We start from the raw sequence: 18106 nt of genomic DNA, 5'->3' as shown, positions 1-18106 counted from the left end.
AAGAGCAAAAATTGCTTCTGGACCGATTCCAATTTATCGCTATGAACCTGATAACGCGGGTTCCAGATAATGGAAGCATATTCCAATATAGGTCTTACTAATGATAAAAAAAGAGTTTTAGTGACATATGGGTCATTGAATTCCTTTGACCACCTTTTTACGAAAGCCAAAGTGCCTCTAGCCTTATTCACACACGATTCGATATGTAATTTGAAGTCCAGTTTAGGGTCCATTATAACGCCAAGATCAGTAAAGTTTGTGACTTGCTTAATGATATAATCGCCTATCATGTACTGATAGGTTTTAAAAGATTTCCTCGTAAAACACATAAACTTGCACTTCGGTAAATTTAGTGACATGACGTTCACGTCACACCACTCAACCAGGTTATTCAGATCCGATTGAAGAAGTGCCCTATCTTCAGGTGAGCGAATGGACATAACCAGTTTGACATCGTCAGCGTACATCAGCGGTATGCAGCGCTTCAAAACATTTGGGAGGTCATTAATGAAGAGCAGAAACAACACTGGACCAAGGTGACTGCCCTGTGGAACTCCAGAAGATACATTGATGAATTCAGACAAGCAATTGTTAAACACAACGGTTTGCTTTCTACCTATCAAGTACGAAGAGACCCAAGAGAGAAGCCGTGATGGAAAACCCAATCTATCGAGTTTTAGTAGGAGTAAGGAATGGGAAACTTTATCGAACGCCTTACTGAAATCAGTGTAAATGACATCAACTTCGCAGTTCGTCCTTAAGCTATTGGATACGAGGGTTGTGAACTCCAGCAAGTTAGACACAATGGACTTACCCCTGCAAAAGCCATGTTGTGAAAGGTTCACTGCCGAAGATACTGCAAAAGCCAGTTGATTTGTGACAACTGATTCAAAAATTTTTGGAATAGCACAAAGTTTGGCTATTCCTCTATAGTTTGTGACACAAGATCTACTCCTACTTTTATAAAGTGGTATTATAAACGACTCCTTCCACTTCTTAGGGAATATCCCTTGCCTCAAAGAGGCATTAAATAAGCAGGTAAGGGGTTGACAAGGGGTTGGCGGCCACCGTGGTGTGATGGTAGCGTGCTCCGCCTATCACACCGTATGCCCTGGGTTCAACTCCCGGGCAAAGCAACATCACAATTTTAGAAATAAGGTTTTTCAATTAGAAGAAAATTTTTCTAAGCGGGGTCGCCCCTCGGCAGTGTTTGGCAAGCGCTCCGGGTGTATTTCTGCCATGAAAAGCTCTCAGTGAAAACTCATCTGCCTTGCAGATGCCGTTCGGAGTCGCATAAAGCATGTAGGTCCCGTCCGGCCAATTTGTAGGGAAAATCAAGAGGAGCACGACGCAAATTGGAAGAGAAGCTCGGCCTTAGATCTCTTCGGAGGTTATCGCGCCTTACATTTATTTTTTTTTTATTTTTAAGGGGTTGACAAAGAAATTGAGCGCAAGTTCTCAGCACAACAGATGGTATTTCATCAGGTCCACTGGAGTAGGAAATTTTCAGACTTTCCAGATGCCTTAGTACCTCATCTGTATGAATATATGGGATACCTACTGAGTTAAGCGAAGGTAACATGTATTGATAATCCACCAATGTCGCCAAAGGCGATGGAAACTTTGTCATTGTGCCTAGACGGATTCGATAAGGACTTTACAGTGGACCAGAGTTTACCTACACCGGCAGAAATGTTACAACCGGTTAAGTGCTCCTCCCATTTCGCCCGCTTGTGTTCATTTCATTTCATTTATTTATTACGGCAAAAAAGCCTAATTCATAAATTAAATTAGATTACAATTTACTATCTTCTTGCTAAGGTTTTACAATATTCGTAAAGCTTTGCTTTAAAAGCTACGATTTCATTACAACTTTTTATATCTATAGGCAGTTCATTGAAACTTTTTAGACCTTTATAAAAAATATTTTGCTGATCTATTTCAGTTCTGAATAAAGGCAGTTTGAAATTATGTTTATTCCTTGTATTAATGTTATGTGTTTGCTTAACTAATACTACGTTTTTACTTAGATATTCAGGTACATTTTCACTTTTAATATTAAATATAAACTTTATAGCGTGAAAAAAATCTTTTGCTTGAGGTCAATTAAGACTGAAACATCCACTTTTTTATTATTTAACTCTTCTTTCCAGTTATGTATCACCAAATTAAGAGCTGTCTCACATGAATGTTTCTTTCTAAAGCCTGACTGTTGGTGGGCTAGTATATTATTATCTTCAAGGTATTTCATTAACTGGTTCTTAACATAAGCTTCAAGTATTTTACAATCACTAGGCAGGGTGTTTATGGGTCTAAGTTCTTCAGGTTTTACTGTCTTTTTAACTTTTTCCACTGGTATCACCGTTGACGTTTTCCACTTTTCTGGTACAACACCCTCTTCTAGGCTGTTTTGATTATTTGTGCATAGAAATATCCTGTATACGATATACAGTCGTTACTCCATCAGATAAAAGTTTTCTGCCGCCTATTTTATATTTGAACTCTTTCAGAATATTAATAACTTCATCTGCTATTTTGGCAAACTTTAATCTAGAATTGACTTTTACATCACTTAGTGCTACACGGCAAGGTTCTATGATGTTACTAATTTCTATTACGCTATTTATAAAGAACCTATTTAGACCATTTTACGCTTCCCAAGGCAGTCGGTTCTATGTACCGGAGCGACTCGGGCTTTTTCTCGACCAAGGACTGTCATCTCAGTGTAACCCCATTTAATTTGTTGCGTCCCTCCCACATATTGTCATCCTCCCAGCAGCTCCTTGCAGCAGGACTGCTTCATATTCTCTTGCTCCGGGAAGGTATCGAATCCAATCCGGGTACGTCTCCTGACTCCGGTCCTGAGAAATGGTTTTGCTACGTCTGTCGGAAAAGAATCTTTTTAGGACGGTCATATTCTTGTCAGTGTGTCTCGTGCAAGGGATGGTTGCTTCGGACAGGTTGTTCTGGGCTAGATCCCAAAACCCGACGTCAACGTAACTTTTATAAATCTTTTGTGGCTCCTTGCTACTCACGCCCTAGGGCGTCCCGTAGTCTACGCCGTAGCGCCCCCACTATCTTCCAGCCGCCCCGCTGCTCAGCAAGCCACAACAAGTACCCGCTGCTGCTCGAGCCCCACGGCACCACCAACTCACACGGCCGCTCCCACTCATACCTACAATCTCCGTAGTACAGTCGGGAGCAATGCCGAGCATCAGCCCCTGCCTCCGTCTTCTTCGCCCACTTTTCCGGCAGCAATCGTGTAGGTTAGGGAAACAGACTCTTAGTCCCTAACCCCTTTTGCACCGTTTGCCAGCACAGAATATATACATTTGGGACATCCGCCCAATGCAGCTCCTGCCTTGGACGGTGCCACTTTCCTAGATATTCTGGTCTCCGCAACGGCAACCCCCTGACGGGTTTCATAGCGCAATGTTGCCAGGCCGCAAATCCAAATACACCGGGTACCCCAATGCTTACCCAAGGACGTCCAGTCCCAGGGCCACAACAGCAGTTGCGTCCTAGCCTTTCACAACGCAGGCGTAGTCACCCGTCACTTACTCCCAGAGTGACGACGTCTCCCCCGTTGCACTTCAGAATTATGCAGTTAAACTGTAATGGATTAACTGGGAAGATCACGGAGATAGTCGATTTCATGAAGCGGCACAACATCCGCATTGCTGCGATTCAAGAGACTAAACTCACAGCAAGATCTGCTCTGCAGACTTGTTCTGGGTATAATGTCCACAGAGAAGATCGCGAGAGCGGAAATGCAGGTGGCCTCGCGTTTATCATACACCACTCTGTGCAATATCATATATTTGATCCCGACATCGGCCGCAGGGACAGTGGGCCTGATGAATAAAAAATAAGCAATTGCTTATTAGCAGAGGCAATTGCTAAAAAGGCTATTGCTTGAACTAATAAGCAATTGCTAGTTATTATATGAATAAGAATTTAAGGCACTGCTGCTTTTTCTACAAAGTTTAAGCTTTTACTTGAAGCAACACATATATATATGTTGAAAAATTTTGGTAGATATCATTTACATCAGAAAGTGCATAGAGCAGGTGTGACCATACGTGAAATCAATCATGTCGGACATTACCGAACTTTCGGATAATGAGGAAGTCGATAAACAACTCAATTTTGTAAGAGCACTAAAAGAACACCGTGGTGTGATGGTAGCGTGCTCCGCACATATCACACCGTATGCCCTGGGTTCGCACCCCGGGCAAAGTAACATCAAAATTTTAGAAATAAGGTTTTTCAATTAGAATAAAATTTTTCTAAGCGGGGTCGCCCCTCGGCAGTGTTTGGCAAGCGCTCCGGGTGTATTTCTGCCATGAAAAGCTCTCATTGAAAACTCATCTGCCTTGCAGATGCCGTTCGGAGTCGGCATAAAACATGTAGGTCCCGTCCGGCCAATTTGTAGGGAAAATCAAGAGGAGCACGACGCAAATTGGAAGAGAAGCTCGGCCTTAGATCTCTTCGGAGGTTATCGCGCCTTACATTTATTTTCTTTTTTAACTAAAAGAACATAAGGTAGTTCTTAACAAGTCACAAGTGCCGCAAATAAAAAATGAAAAGGAGTCTGCTTTACAAGCGCTTACTGCAAAATATGAAGTAATTTTCCATAACTCATTAACAACACAGCAAGTAATGAAAAAAATTTCAAACATGAAAACAGAAGTGAAAAAAACAAACCAAAGAATTTCTTACAAGTCTTGAGAAAAAATGCTCATAGATCTTTTGGATTCAGAAAAGAACCCAGTGTTTGCGAAAATTCCAGGTATTAAACAAAAATTGGAAATTTTGAAATTTTGCTTTTATTAACTTTATGGTTCCGTTTTTAGGTGCAAAATCCGCAGGAATTAACGAATTGCCATTACCTGAAAATCCTACTACCTCAAGTTCTTTGAAGTCAAAAACAATATTGAGTGTTAATCTTGCTCCTTGCCAGAAACAGATGAGACCAAAAATTTTAACAATTCCGAGTTGCAACGTTTAGTACTCCTTGAGCAACTGGAACTGATACGGATCCAGAAACAGGGAAACTATGGAACTTAAAAAGGCCAAAAAATAACTAGAAAAGGCTAAAAACAGACAAGTGAAGAGAAAAATAAAGACTACGAATTTTTTTAATGACTTAATTTAAATGAACTAATTTTTGTTGTACCAATTTTTGTTTGTACAAGAATATATTTATATTAATTTTTATTTTACATTTTTGGTATATAGTTTTGTAACCCAAACAATTATTAAATATTTCAAATTCGATCACAAAGCTGCTGCGTTAAAAGTTCTTGCTTTGGCAGGCCCAATTGCCGCATCACGTTGTTATTCATAGGTTCGGCTGGAACCTGTTCGAAGTAATGGGGCTCTTCCGGTAGTTCAAAGGGTTCATCTTTTAAAAACTTTGCAATACTGTGCAAAACAATGCAACAAATTATAATTGAAGGGATTTTTTCAATCTTACTGTGAACTTTGTATTGTAAAATCAGAAACCGTTCTTTCAATTGTCCAAAACATCGTTCAATTACAACTCGTTCTCTGCAAAATAATTTATTGTAGTGTCGCTGTTGAGGTGTTATTGGATTCCTCGAAGGTTTCATCATAAAGTGAGATATACCATAACCATCATCTCCAAGAAGTAACATGTTTTCTGATGAGTTTTGAAGTACACCATAAATTTCCGAATTTTTAAAAATCCTGCTGTCATGTACCACTGGCAATCTACACTTGTAAATATTTCTTTTTCATTACAAGTTGCCTGCACGTTTATGCTCGTAAAGCCCTTTCTGTTGACGTACTCGTTACCGAAAGCTTGTGATTTCGGAACTCGAACATGTGTGCAGTCTATCACTCCGATACAATTTGGAAAAGAGTACACTTCCCTCCATCCATTTTTAGCAGCAGTCATTTCCCCGCCAGACTTTGGAAATTTAATCCACACATGTGCCTTCTCTAAAACTTCACTCATTACTAAATTATAAGTTTTGGAAACTGCAGTTTGATGCGCTCCGACCCCTTCTGCTACGCTATTTTGATAGCCCGGATCGGAAATTGTGCGCAGAAAGATCTTCATCTTTTCAAATGCTGATAACGCAACCCCTCGTTTTTCGCAAGTTTCGTCCAAAAAATAGGTGCTCAACCACTCTACGTTCTCACGATTGAATCGATATAGCTTCCGAAAGTCTTCATTATTACATTCCCTTCGCACATTATAGTGTTTTCTTTTACGAATAGTCGAAAACTGCGCCATAGTTAAATGTTGCGCGAAGGAAAATCGAATAAAAACTAATTACAAAAAATTTAGCATGGGGTAGAGCAGCCTTGAAAAATCGTAAGCAAATGCTACCTAAAAATAGTAAATTCTTCATTTATTTATTTGGAATTCAGGAATTGCTTATAGAAATAAGCAAATGCTAAATGAAAATAGGAATTTCTTTTAGAAATAGCAAATGCTTATAAAAAAAGCAATTGCTTGGATTTTTATTCATTGAAATTCAAGGAAAAGGTCAAATAAAGCAATTGCTTTTTTTTATTCATCAGGGCAGACAGTAGGGGTGAGATGTTGGCGGATCAAATAGAAGAAACGACGTTGTGCACAGTAAGCGGAGACGCCCCCACACGTATTGTAGGAAGGTGTCACAGTTCGCCGGATATATCAATCGTGAGCGCAGGACACGTAAACTGCGTCAACTGGCAGCCGATGGTAACATTGGCATCCGACCACCTGCCTATACTTATTTCGCTCGAGCGTACCACCGACTTCATCGTCACAGAAAAACGCACTTTCATAAACTTTAAAAAAGGAAAGTGGGGCGAATACAAATCCTTTACAGACAACCGCTTTGCTGCCCTCCATATTCCGACTGATGCTCGCCAAGGGGAGCGTGCTTTCCGCAAGGTCATTGAATTCGCCTCGGATCGCTTCATTCCCGCCGGTAGAATTCCCGAAATTCGACCCCACTTTCCGCCGGAGGCCGCAAATTTAGCGAGATAACGTGAGCTCATAAGACAGCTCGATCCCGGCGACCCCCAAATAAGGGATATAAACCAAAGCATCAGATTGCTTGTGGATGAACACAAGCGAGCGAAATGGTAGGAGCACCTAAGCGGTTGTAATCTCTCTGCCGGTTTAGGTAAGCTTTGGTCCACCGTAAAGTCCCTATCGAATCCGTCTAAGCACAATGACAAAATTTCCATCGCCTTTGGCGATAAAGTGCTGTCGGATGCGAAAAAATGCGCGAGCGCTTTCTGCCGACAATATATAATGCATTCTACGGTCGACAAAGATAGACGAGAGCCAACAGACACGCACATAAACATAAATTCAGCGCGTCTCCAATTACCATCACAGCCAAAGAGGTTGAGGATGCCATTTGTCATGCTAAACCATCCAAAGCAGTGGGCCCAGACGGCATAACCATGCCGATGCTTAAAAGCCTAGGGGAAGAGGGTTTCAAATATTTAGCGCATGTCTTCAACCTGGAAATGGAAAATGGTCCCGCTACTAAAGCCTGGGAAACCAGCTAAAATAGGAGACTCATATCGCCCGATATCTCTCCTATCGCCAGTAGCTAAGACGCTTGAGCCATATTGCTCCCCTACTTCAAAGAAAATATGCAGCTTGCCTGTCATCAGCATGGCTTTAGAAAACTCCATAGCGCCACCACCGCGCTAAATGCCATTAGCACCCAGATAAATTGCGGTTTAAATCAAAACCCTTCATAGAACAGCACTCGTTGCGCTAGACCTATCAAAAGCTTTTGATACGGTCAACCACGGCACGTTACTGCAAAACCTGGAAGGGCCTACCCTTCCCCCATGTCTTAAAAGGTGGACCGCAAATTATCTGGGTGATCGGCAGGCATCGGTGCAATTTAGAAACGAAACATCAAAACTAAGAAGAATTAAACAAGGGGTGCCACAGAGTGGTGTGCTATCCCCACTTTTGTTTAACTTCTACATATCAAAAGCTACCTTCGCCACCAGAAGGAGTTACTATCGTTTCCTACACCGATGACTGCACAACAATGGCCACAGGCCCAGGCCCAGGCCCACAGATCGATGAGTTTTGCAACAGAATAAACGGCTACCTCCCTGATCTCTCCAGTTTTTTCGCCTCGCGAAACCTGGCATTATCACCGACTAAATCCTCCGCGACCTTATTTACAACATGACGACCCAAATGTCGACCATTTTGAACATCCACGTCGATGGCACTACGCTACCGACTGTCCTACACCCCAAAATCTTGGGTGTGACGTTTGATCAGGATCTTCATTTTGGTGTTGCAGTCGCAATTGTACCGAAAATCCAGAGCCGTAATAAAATCCTCCAATATCTTGCTGGCAGTACTTGGGGAAAAGGCAAAGAAACGCTCATTACCACTTACAAAGCAATTGGCCAGCCGATTGCATGTTACGCGTCCCCGGTCTTCAAGCCTAAAGACTACTCACTGGAAGAAGCTACACCTCAGAACCGCCGCGGGTTGTCTTCTTATGTACCCAGAACACCGTCTACATAATGAGGCGAGACTACTCCCCATCAGGGAGAGAAACGATATGCTAACCAAACAGTTCCTGTTGAATACCCTGGGCATCCCAAAAGACATCTGATTGATGAGCCAACACAGCCCAGGGGCTTAAGGAGTCATCTCCGTAAGCATTATGGGGAAATACGGCACCTGAGAATTCAGCCGTATGAAGCAAAAAAACAGAAGCAGTTTGTCAGTGAACTCCACAAACAGACGTCGAACCTTTATGCCAGGAATTGCCCGGTGAATCCAGTACTCAAAGAACAGTACCCAAAACTTCCGGAAGAGGAACGCACATTCCCCAGGGAAACGCGAGTCATTCTAGCTCAACTTCGATCTGGATACTGTAACAGGTGAAACTCTTACCTATCCAGAATTAACCCCGACATACAAAAGATATGTCCTGCTCGTAACGTGCCCCACATGACACCAACCATCTCTTCAACTGTATTGTGGAACCAACGCCTCTAACAACCCTCTTATTATGGTCCACCCCTGTTGAAACAGCAAATTTTCTTGGAATCCTGTTAGAGGATATTGATGACAATTTGTGATCGGTCGCACCTATTGGATGGGGCGAAGCACTGCTACAACAACAACGGCACCTGAAAACACAGCCGTATGAATCAAAAAACACAAGCAGGTCCCCCCTGCTTGCAATGTCTCCACACATGACACCAACCATCTCTTTAATTGTAATGTGGGACCAACGCCTCTTAACACCCCTCACATTATGATCCACCCCTGTTGAAACAGCAAGTTTCCTTGTACTTTCGTTAGAGGATATGGATGACAATTTGTGATCGGTCGCACCTATTGGATGGGGCGAAGCACTGCTACAACAACAACAACAACGGCACCTAAGAACACAGCCGTAAGAAGCCAAAAAACAGAAGCAGGTCCTCAGTGAACTCCACAAACAGGCATTGGACCTTTTTCCCGGAAAATGCCCGGTGAATCATGTACTCAAAGAACAATACCCAAAACTTGCAGAAGAGGAACGCATACTCCCTAGGGAAACGCAAGTCACTCTAGCTCAACTTCGACCTGGATACTGTAACAGGTCAAACTCTTACCTATCCAGAATCAACCCCAACATACAAAACATATGTCCTGCTTGTAACGTGCCCCACATGACACCAACCATTTCTTCAACTGTATTGTGGAACCAACGCCTCTAACACCCCTCTTATTATGGTCCACCCCTGTTGAAACAGCAAGTTTCCTTGGAATCCCGTTAGAGGATATTGATGACAATTTGTGATCGGTCGCACCTATTGGATGGGGCGAAGCACTGCTACAACAAAACAACAACGGTGTGGAGGAGGTATGGCCTAGAATGTTTAGTGTGGTTATATAAATCGTTCCCGAGATGGTCGGGCTAGTACCTTAAAAGTGATTTGTTACCGGAATGTACCAGATCTATATCTGGCAAAGGACCATCAATATCCCTATTGGGGAGCGTCTATCCCGGATATGCGGGATTCTTCCGGCGGGAATAAAACGAGCCAAAGCAGATTCAATGACCTTACGGAAAGCTCGCTTCCCTTGACGGGCATCAGTCGGGATAGGGAGGTCAGCAAAATGATTTTCAGTATAAATTTTGTAATCATCCCACTTTCCTTTCTTAAAATTGATGAAAGTGCGTTTTTCAGTGGTGATGAAGTCGGCAGATCGCTCGAGCGAAAGGAGTATGGGTAGGTGGTCGGATGCTAATGTTACCATCGGTTGCCAGTTGACGCAGTTTACTGGTCCTGCAGTCACAATTGATAAATCTGGCGTACTGTGACAGCTTCCTACCATACGAGTAGGGGCGTCTCCGTTTATGGTGCAGAACGTCGTTTCTCGTATATGGTCCGCCAACATCTCACCCCTGCTGTTCGCCTATAGATAGGTTAGAATGCCATAGATCGTGGTGGGCAATGAAATCGCCTAAGATTTTTTTTTATTTTTATATATTTCTACAGGTCATAGCCCCCACTGGCAAATTAGAACAAAATAAAATTATATAATAATAGCTGTGTTTTTTTTTTTACATTTACGTTTACGCTTAAACTTTATATGGACTGCTAAGCGTCAACCTATAGATGCGAATAAAATTAGTAGTGTAACTGAAATATGTGTCTATGTTTCACCTCTACACTAATTCTGTACAGGGTGAAACAAAGACACATATTTCAGTTACATCTGAGTATAATGCGTATTGAAATTTAGTAGGACAAAATTTATGCGCAGCAATTTCAGAGGTGTATTTATAGTTTGTCTCTTAGCAGTCAATATAAAGTTTAAGCGTAAACGGATATACGCGTGTTAAAAAACACGGCTATTGGCACTGACAAATATAAGCAAGCGCAGAACATTGAACTATAGACACCGTTTTGGTTTTCATAAATTATTCTGCGCTCCGGTACATAGAACCGGCTGTCTTGGGAAGCGATTGTGCAGTCTTCGGCGTAGAAAACGATAGAAGTGGGAATAGGACACCACCCTGTGGCACCACTTGTTTAATTCTTCTTGGTTTTGATGTTGCGTTTATAAATTGCACCGATGCCTGCCGACCACCCAGATAATTTGCGGTCCACCTTTTAAGACTTGGGGGAAGGGTAGACCCTTCCAGGTCTTGCAGTAACGTGCCATGGTTGACCGTATCAAAAGCTTTTGAAAGGTCTAGCGCAACGAGTACTCTTCTGTGGTGGGGGTTTGGATTTAAACCGCAATTTATCTGGGTGCTAATGGCATTTAGCGCGGTGGTTATGCTATGAAGTTTTCTAAAGCCATGCTGATGACAGGCTAGTTGCAAATTTGCCTCTTGGCTACTGGCGACAGGAGAGATATCGGGCGATATGAATCTCCTATGTTAGCAGATTTCCCAGGCTTTGGTAGCGGGACCACCTTGGCCATTTTCCATTTTTCGGGAATGACAAATGTGGAAAGGGGCAGGCTGAAGACATGTGCTAAAAATTGCCGTGGCTGATAGTGCCATAGTACAAAGAGATTTCTTTATGTCCTCACAATCGCAATTAGAAATAATATATAAGATTATTCTAACTATGCTGCTGATATATATCTCATAATCTATATGAGTAGCTTAAGGGTTTGAGTCCATTACACTTTCTTAAGAATTACATAATTTAAAAATTTATGTGCATGTAATTTTTTTAGCTTAGTGTGCAGCTTTTCTTCACTCCTACTTAAAAATTTTACTGAAGCCTTTTTGTTCATTATCACTCACTTGGGTGATAGGAAATACATCGGCGCTTAACTAAAAATAGTGCAAAATATTGAAAGATTTCTGTTTTTTAGTCAAAATAAAGGACACAAACTTTGTGCACTAAGCTGAAGCTAAAAGTATTTTCATGAACAAATTTTCAATTATAGTGAATTTTCAGCTCTACTACCACTACTACAAAGTCTGCTATTTTTCCACTGCTCTATTATTGCGACTGGATGCATAGATTAAGTTAAAAAAATACAAGTTGGTCGAATTTCGACCACAGGCGATACGAGTATGCATTAATCCCAAATTTGGAAAATTTCCATACGACATCGGTATTTGGGGGTAACGTTATGTTTGTCTGAAGAAGCAAATTTTAAATACGAATGACATTTTAATGGAAGTTTCTACCGTTTTCTTTGCAATTTAATGTTACTATATTATTTTTCAGTTTCGATGACCAGTTACCAACGTCTACTTCGGAAAACTTCAGAACTGATATTGTTGTGAGACACTCAGAAATAGCTCCGTATCCTGATACTACAAGTTTTATTCAAAAATTAGATAAAGAAAGAGAAGCTCGTGAACGTGGGGAAATTCGGGACAATCGAGGATTCTTCGCTAAATATGTAAGTTGTAACTGTTAATTCTATATAAACTAAAATATTGTTTAGTATTTATGATATATTTATTTATTTATTTATTTATCTCGTATCAATTTAGAAAATGTGAACATTTTCATACAGATTACAAGAAAAAAATAGACACACAGTTATTTAATCGTAAAAACTAAAAGTTACCTAAAAGTTTACGTATATAAGTCATTTAATATCGATTTAAACGTATGTTTTGTGAAGGAAAGGTCCATACCCACATTTGAAAGCATATTAAACTCTTTTAAAGCTCTTGAAATTGGACCATTAGACGCGTAATTTGTTCTAACAGTGTCCAGCGAGAAAGTATCGTGATTGCGTAAACTCCTCTGTGGGATGTTGAAACAAATTCTGCCCAGCAGAAATGGGCAGTCAATCGCTCCACTTATCAAGTCGGAAACAAAGGTGAGAGACAGAACGTCGGCTGTTTAACGATTATAAGCAAACAGCGACTACTGTAAGAAGGAATTGGGTCATCGAAATGCAGCGACCGTAGGGCAAAGCGAACAAAAACTTTTTGCACACGTTCAAGCCTGGTAATGTGACAATTATAGAATGGCCTCCAGATAAAGACGGCGTATTCTAATTTAGACCGCACAAGAGAGGTGTATAGCAATTTTAATGTGTAAGGATCGGTAAAATCAGAGCTAAATCGTTTGATGAAGGCCTTCGCAATTATGTAATTCAAATGGGTTTGAAACAGAAATTTACAATCGAATACAACACCAAGATCAATAATTTCACTTAAAGTGGATAATCGGAGACCATCGATTTTATACCATGTGGGTAACGGACAGCGAGACTTTGAGTAGCAAACATGTGAGCACTCTTTTATATTAAGATTCAACTTATTACGTTTACACCAGTCGGCAACATTATCTATTTCAGATTGGAGCCTTACCATTCATTGTTCGTAGCTGTCGAAAAAATCTTAATATCATCAGCGTACAACAGAAAATTTGCGTAATTGAAACAGTTGGTTATATCATTGATGAAAATTACGAAGAGAAGCGGGCCCAGTATGCTGCCCTGTGGAACCCCAGAAGTCGCAATGAAAGGATCAGATGATGCCCCATCAACCGTAACCACTCATTTACGAGATTTTAAAATAGTGGAATGAAATCCTAGAGCTCTCAGTTTCAATAATAAAATTGTGTGGTTCACCTTGTCAAAAGCTTTTGAAAAGTCAGTGTAAATTGAATCAACTTGAAGGCGATTTTGAAACGCAGAAATGCAGTATTCCGAAAACACGGCGAGGTTTGAGACTGTAGAGCGACCTTTAACAAAACCGTGTTGTTGAGCGGAGATCAAGTGATTTACCGCAAAATAAATTTTATTTTTAACTATAGCCTCAAATAGTTTTCAGACTGTTGATATCTTTGAAATTGGCCGATAATTCGCAATATTGTTCTTATTACCACTTTTAAACACTGGAGTGATAGAACTGATTTTCCACGCATCAATAAACACTCCTCGTTCAAGTGATTTATTGAACAGAACTAATAATGGGGAAGCAAGGGCAGAACATTTTTTAATAGGTGTGAAGACAACCCATCCACATCGGTTTTAGTAGACATCTTCAGTTGATGGATTCCTTCTTCTATATCAGCGAGCGTTAGGGCTAGCGATCCAAAATTTATTGGGGAATTTATGTTCGTGTAACACACCTCATCAAAGTCAGTGCCAGCTTCGAAGTTTGACTTGAAGAAATCAGCAAAGAGATTAACAGCTTCAATAGTGGAGTGCGCTTTGGTCTCATTGAGATAGACAACAGAAAGTATACTCGAACACGATTTTCTGGAATTGACATATCTGCAAAATGATTTCGAGTTTTGCTTTATATCCGATTCGAACTTACGAGTATAATTACGCTACAAGTCCCTGTTCATGGATTTAAATTTACTTGAATAAAACAGAAATTTCTCTTTATATATAACAGATTTGGATAATTTAAACTTCTTGAAATATTTGTTTCTTAAATTCTTAAGTTTTAACAATCGTTTTGTATACCAAGGTATTTTATATCTGGGTTTCTTAAGGATTGGGATGTGCTTAACGCAGATCTCACCTTACTTATATTTAAAGATTTCAAAGCAGTTAGCAACATCAACGTTGGAAAATATTGAATTCCAATCAATGGCATCAACTGCAAGGTTAACCATATCGGCATCCATTCGACTGAAGCAGAAATTAGTAACTTGTTCATCATAATGAACCGAATTAAACTCATAGAATTCGACCTTTAAAACGAATGGTATATGATGAATACCAGGAGTAGATAAAGGATCAAGGCATTCAAATAAAGAAAAATGTACATTATCGTTGACAAAAATTAAGTCTAAAATGCGAGAAAGCCGATTTCGAAAACCATTTATCTGAGAAAGGCCGCAACTGGATAAGTTATCAACCAAGTAGGATTCAGATATCCTATTTACGTTATTTGCATATAGCTCATTACTATCATCAATATAAGACCAAACAATATTGCCCAAGTTGAAGTCACCCATGACACAGATACTATCATTATTATGACTACTGCTAAAATATTGTCCACATGTGCTCGGTATAGCATATCGTTGCTTGTCGGAGGAATATAAGAAGCGCAGATTAAAATGTTTGAAACACCTTTTACTGCCACGCAGAGCTGATCCAATAGTGTATCATCATTCTTCAATGTCACGAGTGACGAGCGAAATTTCCGATTAACTGCTATAAGAACACCTCCGCCTCTACTGTGACCAGTTTTAATATAATCACGGTCCTTTCGAAACACATTGTATAAATTCGAATCGAAATATTCATTATCAAAGAAACTCTCGTTTATCCACGTCTCAACAAAAACAAAAATATCATAGTCCAGGTGCGAGCTCAAGGCATAAAGCAGCTTAGATTTGGTTCTCAACCCAGACACATTTTGATAATATATTTTTTATTTATTGGAAGAATTATTAATAACGGAACTGGTTATCGTTGTTGTGTTGATACACCTTCTTGGTGAAAAAACGAAACGGAAGAATTTTCACAAATTCAAGCCATATAGCTGGATTAAGCACCTTATCAAATGAACATTCCGAAACACCCAATTTTAAATTGACTTTGGTTAGGCTATCTATGGGAATGTATGAATGCGTAGCAGAGGCGACGCAGCATGAAGTGTCACTGCTAGCTTACGCTTAGTATTTTTAGTGCCTGCAGCATTACGCACTTTTGATTAGGACGTTGACGTCATTTCACTATCAATAGGTACAGCATTGACAGAAGGGGAAGGCAAAATAGTAACGTCATCATTTGTGCTCATTTGAGGTTCTGACTCATTTGCGATTATGTTTTCCTTTATCAGCATTCGCAGCAATAATTTCAGCGGTTGTAGGCTGCTTTGGTAGGTTAATAGCTAATTTAGCAACAATGCTACTAAGATTTTTAACCTCAATAGTTAGTGTTGAGAGAGCGGAATCTTTAGCATCAACCTGAGAGCGCAATGAGGGAACTTCGGCAATAAGATCATCAGATTTCAGCAGTAGATTTTTGTTGTCTTCATGCAATGCATTGAAACGTAACAGAATGTGTTCATTCCCTTGCCTTACTTTATTAAGTTCATTAGCAACAAAAGCAATTTGATGCTTCGGATTATGCAATCTTCACTGACATCAGATATATTATTTGTTTTAAGCGGCAGAGTTGACAGGGGCTGCGAACGTATAGATGAGAGCCTCTCAGCTGAGCAGGCTTTGCAGAAAAACGGCTTTCCCGAAGTGAGCAGAAAATCCAAGTCACTCTGAAGCAAACCTACACATTCAAGGTGAAAAAACTCTTTACATCCACTGCACTGCACTTTTGGATTCTCACGATTCACTTTTTGACCGCAGTTGCACGGCATATTAAGTATTTTCACCCTCTGATTTATGTTTGTGTTATTGTATGTTCGTTGTGCAGAAATTATGATTTGATTGGTATCATTTAATTTATCCAACCTTCAACCTTCACACTGTCTTTTTTTTTTGTTATTTTTTAAATTTTACCTATGGTTCAATATATGTGCAGAATTAAATTATTTCGACCCCTAGGAGCCGGGATAAAAGTTTTCCATTCGGTTAGGTTAAACTGGCCGATCAATTATGATGACTGATTTTGTGTTTAGTCTTTCCATAGTTTATTTGTCGACCAAACGGGAAACCCCAATCAAGTATAATGACCATTTTGTTATTCATCAATTGTGTTTTATTTAGTAGACAAAAGAAAAATCTTACATCTATAATTTTTAGCAAAACTTACAGAATATGGTAACTAAACCTCAATTCTACAACATGTTTTTTGTTATCACAGATTTTTCGGTACTTTTATAGGTAGCTATTTCGGAGGAAAACTACTATGAAAAAACCTTCGCTATAAATCTTAGAAGCTAGTTTGATTATCTTTACATAAAATACCTTAATTATAATACCTTAATTATAAAGATTTGAGATTAAAGTATTGTCAGACATACTACAGCGTATTTTAAACCGTTCAGTCATTTTTTGAATTTGTTCATTTATCATATTTACATTCGACTCCCTATGAAGTCTTCTAGTGGAAAAATCCCAAGGTAGCCCAAGCATCATTTTGAGAACTTTGTTTTGGCATATTTGCAATTTTTTAATATGCGAGTTTGCAGTTATGCCCCATGCTGGGCAAGCATATAATATTATAGATAGGAAAATGGAATTGTAGATTACTAATTTATTTTCCTTGCTCAAATTGGAGTTCCTATTAATAAGATGGTATAGCATTTTGATAGCTATTTTAACTTGTTATGTTTTATGGCGGCCACCGTGGTGTGATGGTAGCGTGCTCCGCCTATCACACCTATGCCCTGGGTTCAACTCCCGGGCAAAGCAACATCAAAAATTTAGAAATAAGATTTTTCAATTAGAAGAAAATTTTTCTAAGCGGGGTCGCCCCTCGACAGTGTCTGGCAAGCGCTCCGATTGTATTTCTGCCATAAAAAGCTCTCAGTGAAAACTCATCTGCCTTGCAGATGCCGTTCGGAGTCGGCATAAAACATGTAGGTCCCGTCCGGCCAATTTGTAGGGAAAAATCAAGAGGAGCACGACGCAAATTGGAAGGGAAGCTCGGCCTTAGATCTCTTCGGAGGTTATCGCGCCTTACATTTATTTTATTTTTTTTATGTTTTATCATGCTGTAACCCAAATACCAGAAGTTTTCTGGGATCAACCCTACTTTTGCTTCTAGATCTGATAGCTGGACTGATCCTAATACAACACAATACAAGTTAGAAATGAATCAAACTGAATAAATACCGCTAATAAAATGAAATAGTTAGGGATAAAAAGTGAATCGAACTAAATAAGTCCTATAAAATAGCTAAGGATAAAGTGAAATAAATATAAAATAAGTAATGCCCACTTGCAGAAAGGCAAGTTATTGTTTTTTTTTAGCTCAAATGTGTCAGCAATGTATGTTCAAACCCCTCATGTCAAGTAACCTCTGAGTTAAAAATTTAACTGGCCCTTCTGAAAGTGGACCTAAAAGTGGAAACTTTTAAGCCTGAAAATTACGCACACACTACCCGGTCAACCCAAAAAAAAAAGTTGTGTAAAATCGTCTAATTGAACCGAAAGGCATTTAAGGCATTTTTTATAGTAAAAGTTTATTTCGTTATAGAAAAGGTTAATTTAATTCGAAATTAGTTCTACA

General features: G+C 39.8%; 1 protein-coding gene across 7 annotated transcripts in view; it reads left to right on the top strand.

Moving 5' to 3' along the window:
* The window catches only part of EMC10 (ER membrane protein complex subunit 10), a 128509-nt gene that overhangs the window by 34340 nt on the left and 76063 nt on the right, over positions 1-18106 (top strand). For 6 of the 7 annotated variants that reach the window (XR_010953719.1, XR_010953720.1, XM_067789430.1 and 3 more), the window contains exon 4: positions 12211-12388. Coding sequence is in view for 4 of the 7 variants with exons in the window: in XM_067789430.1 (XP_067645531.1) it covers positions 12211-12388 (178 nt within the window). In the remaining 3 variants the exon portion in view is untranslated. Of the gene's footprint in view, positions 1-12210; positions 12389-12482; positions 13232-13300; positions 14264-18106 lie in introns of those variants that run through there. The other variant, XR_010953721.1, reaches the window with a different exon arrangement.

Source organism: Eurosta solidaginis, chromosome 5 (genome assembly GCF_040869045.1).
Source record: "Eurosta solidaginis isolate ZX-2024a chromosome 5, ASM4086904v1, whole genome shotgun sequence".
Taxonomy (NCBI): domain Eukaryota; kingdom Metazoa; phylum Arthropoda; class Insecta; order Diptera; family Tephritidae; genus Eurosta; species Eurosta solidaginis.
The sequence above is the reverse complement of the archived record's forward strand: the minus strand, read 5'-3'. Positions and strand labels throughout refer to the sequence as shown.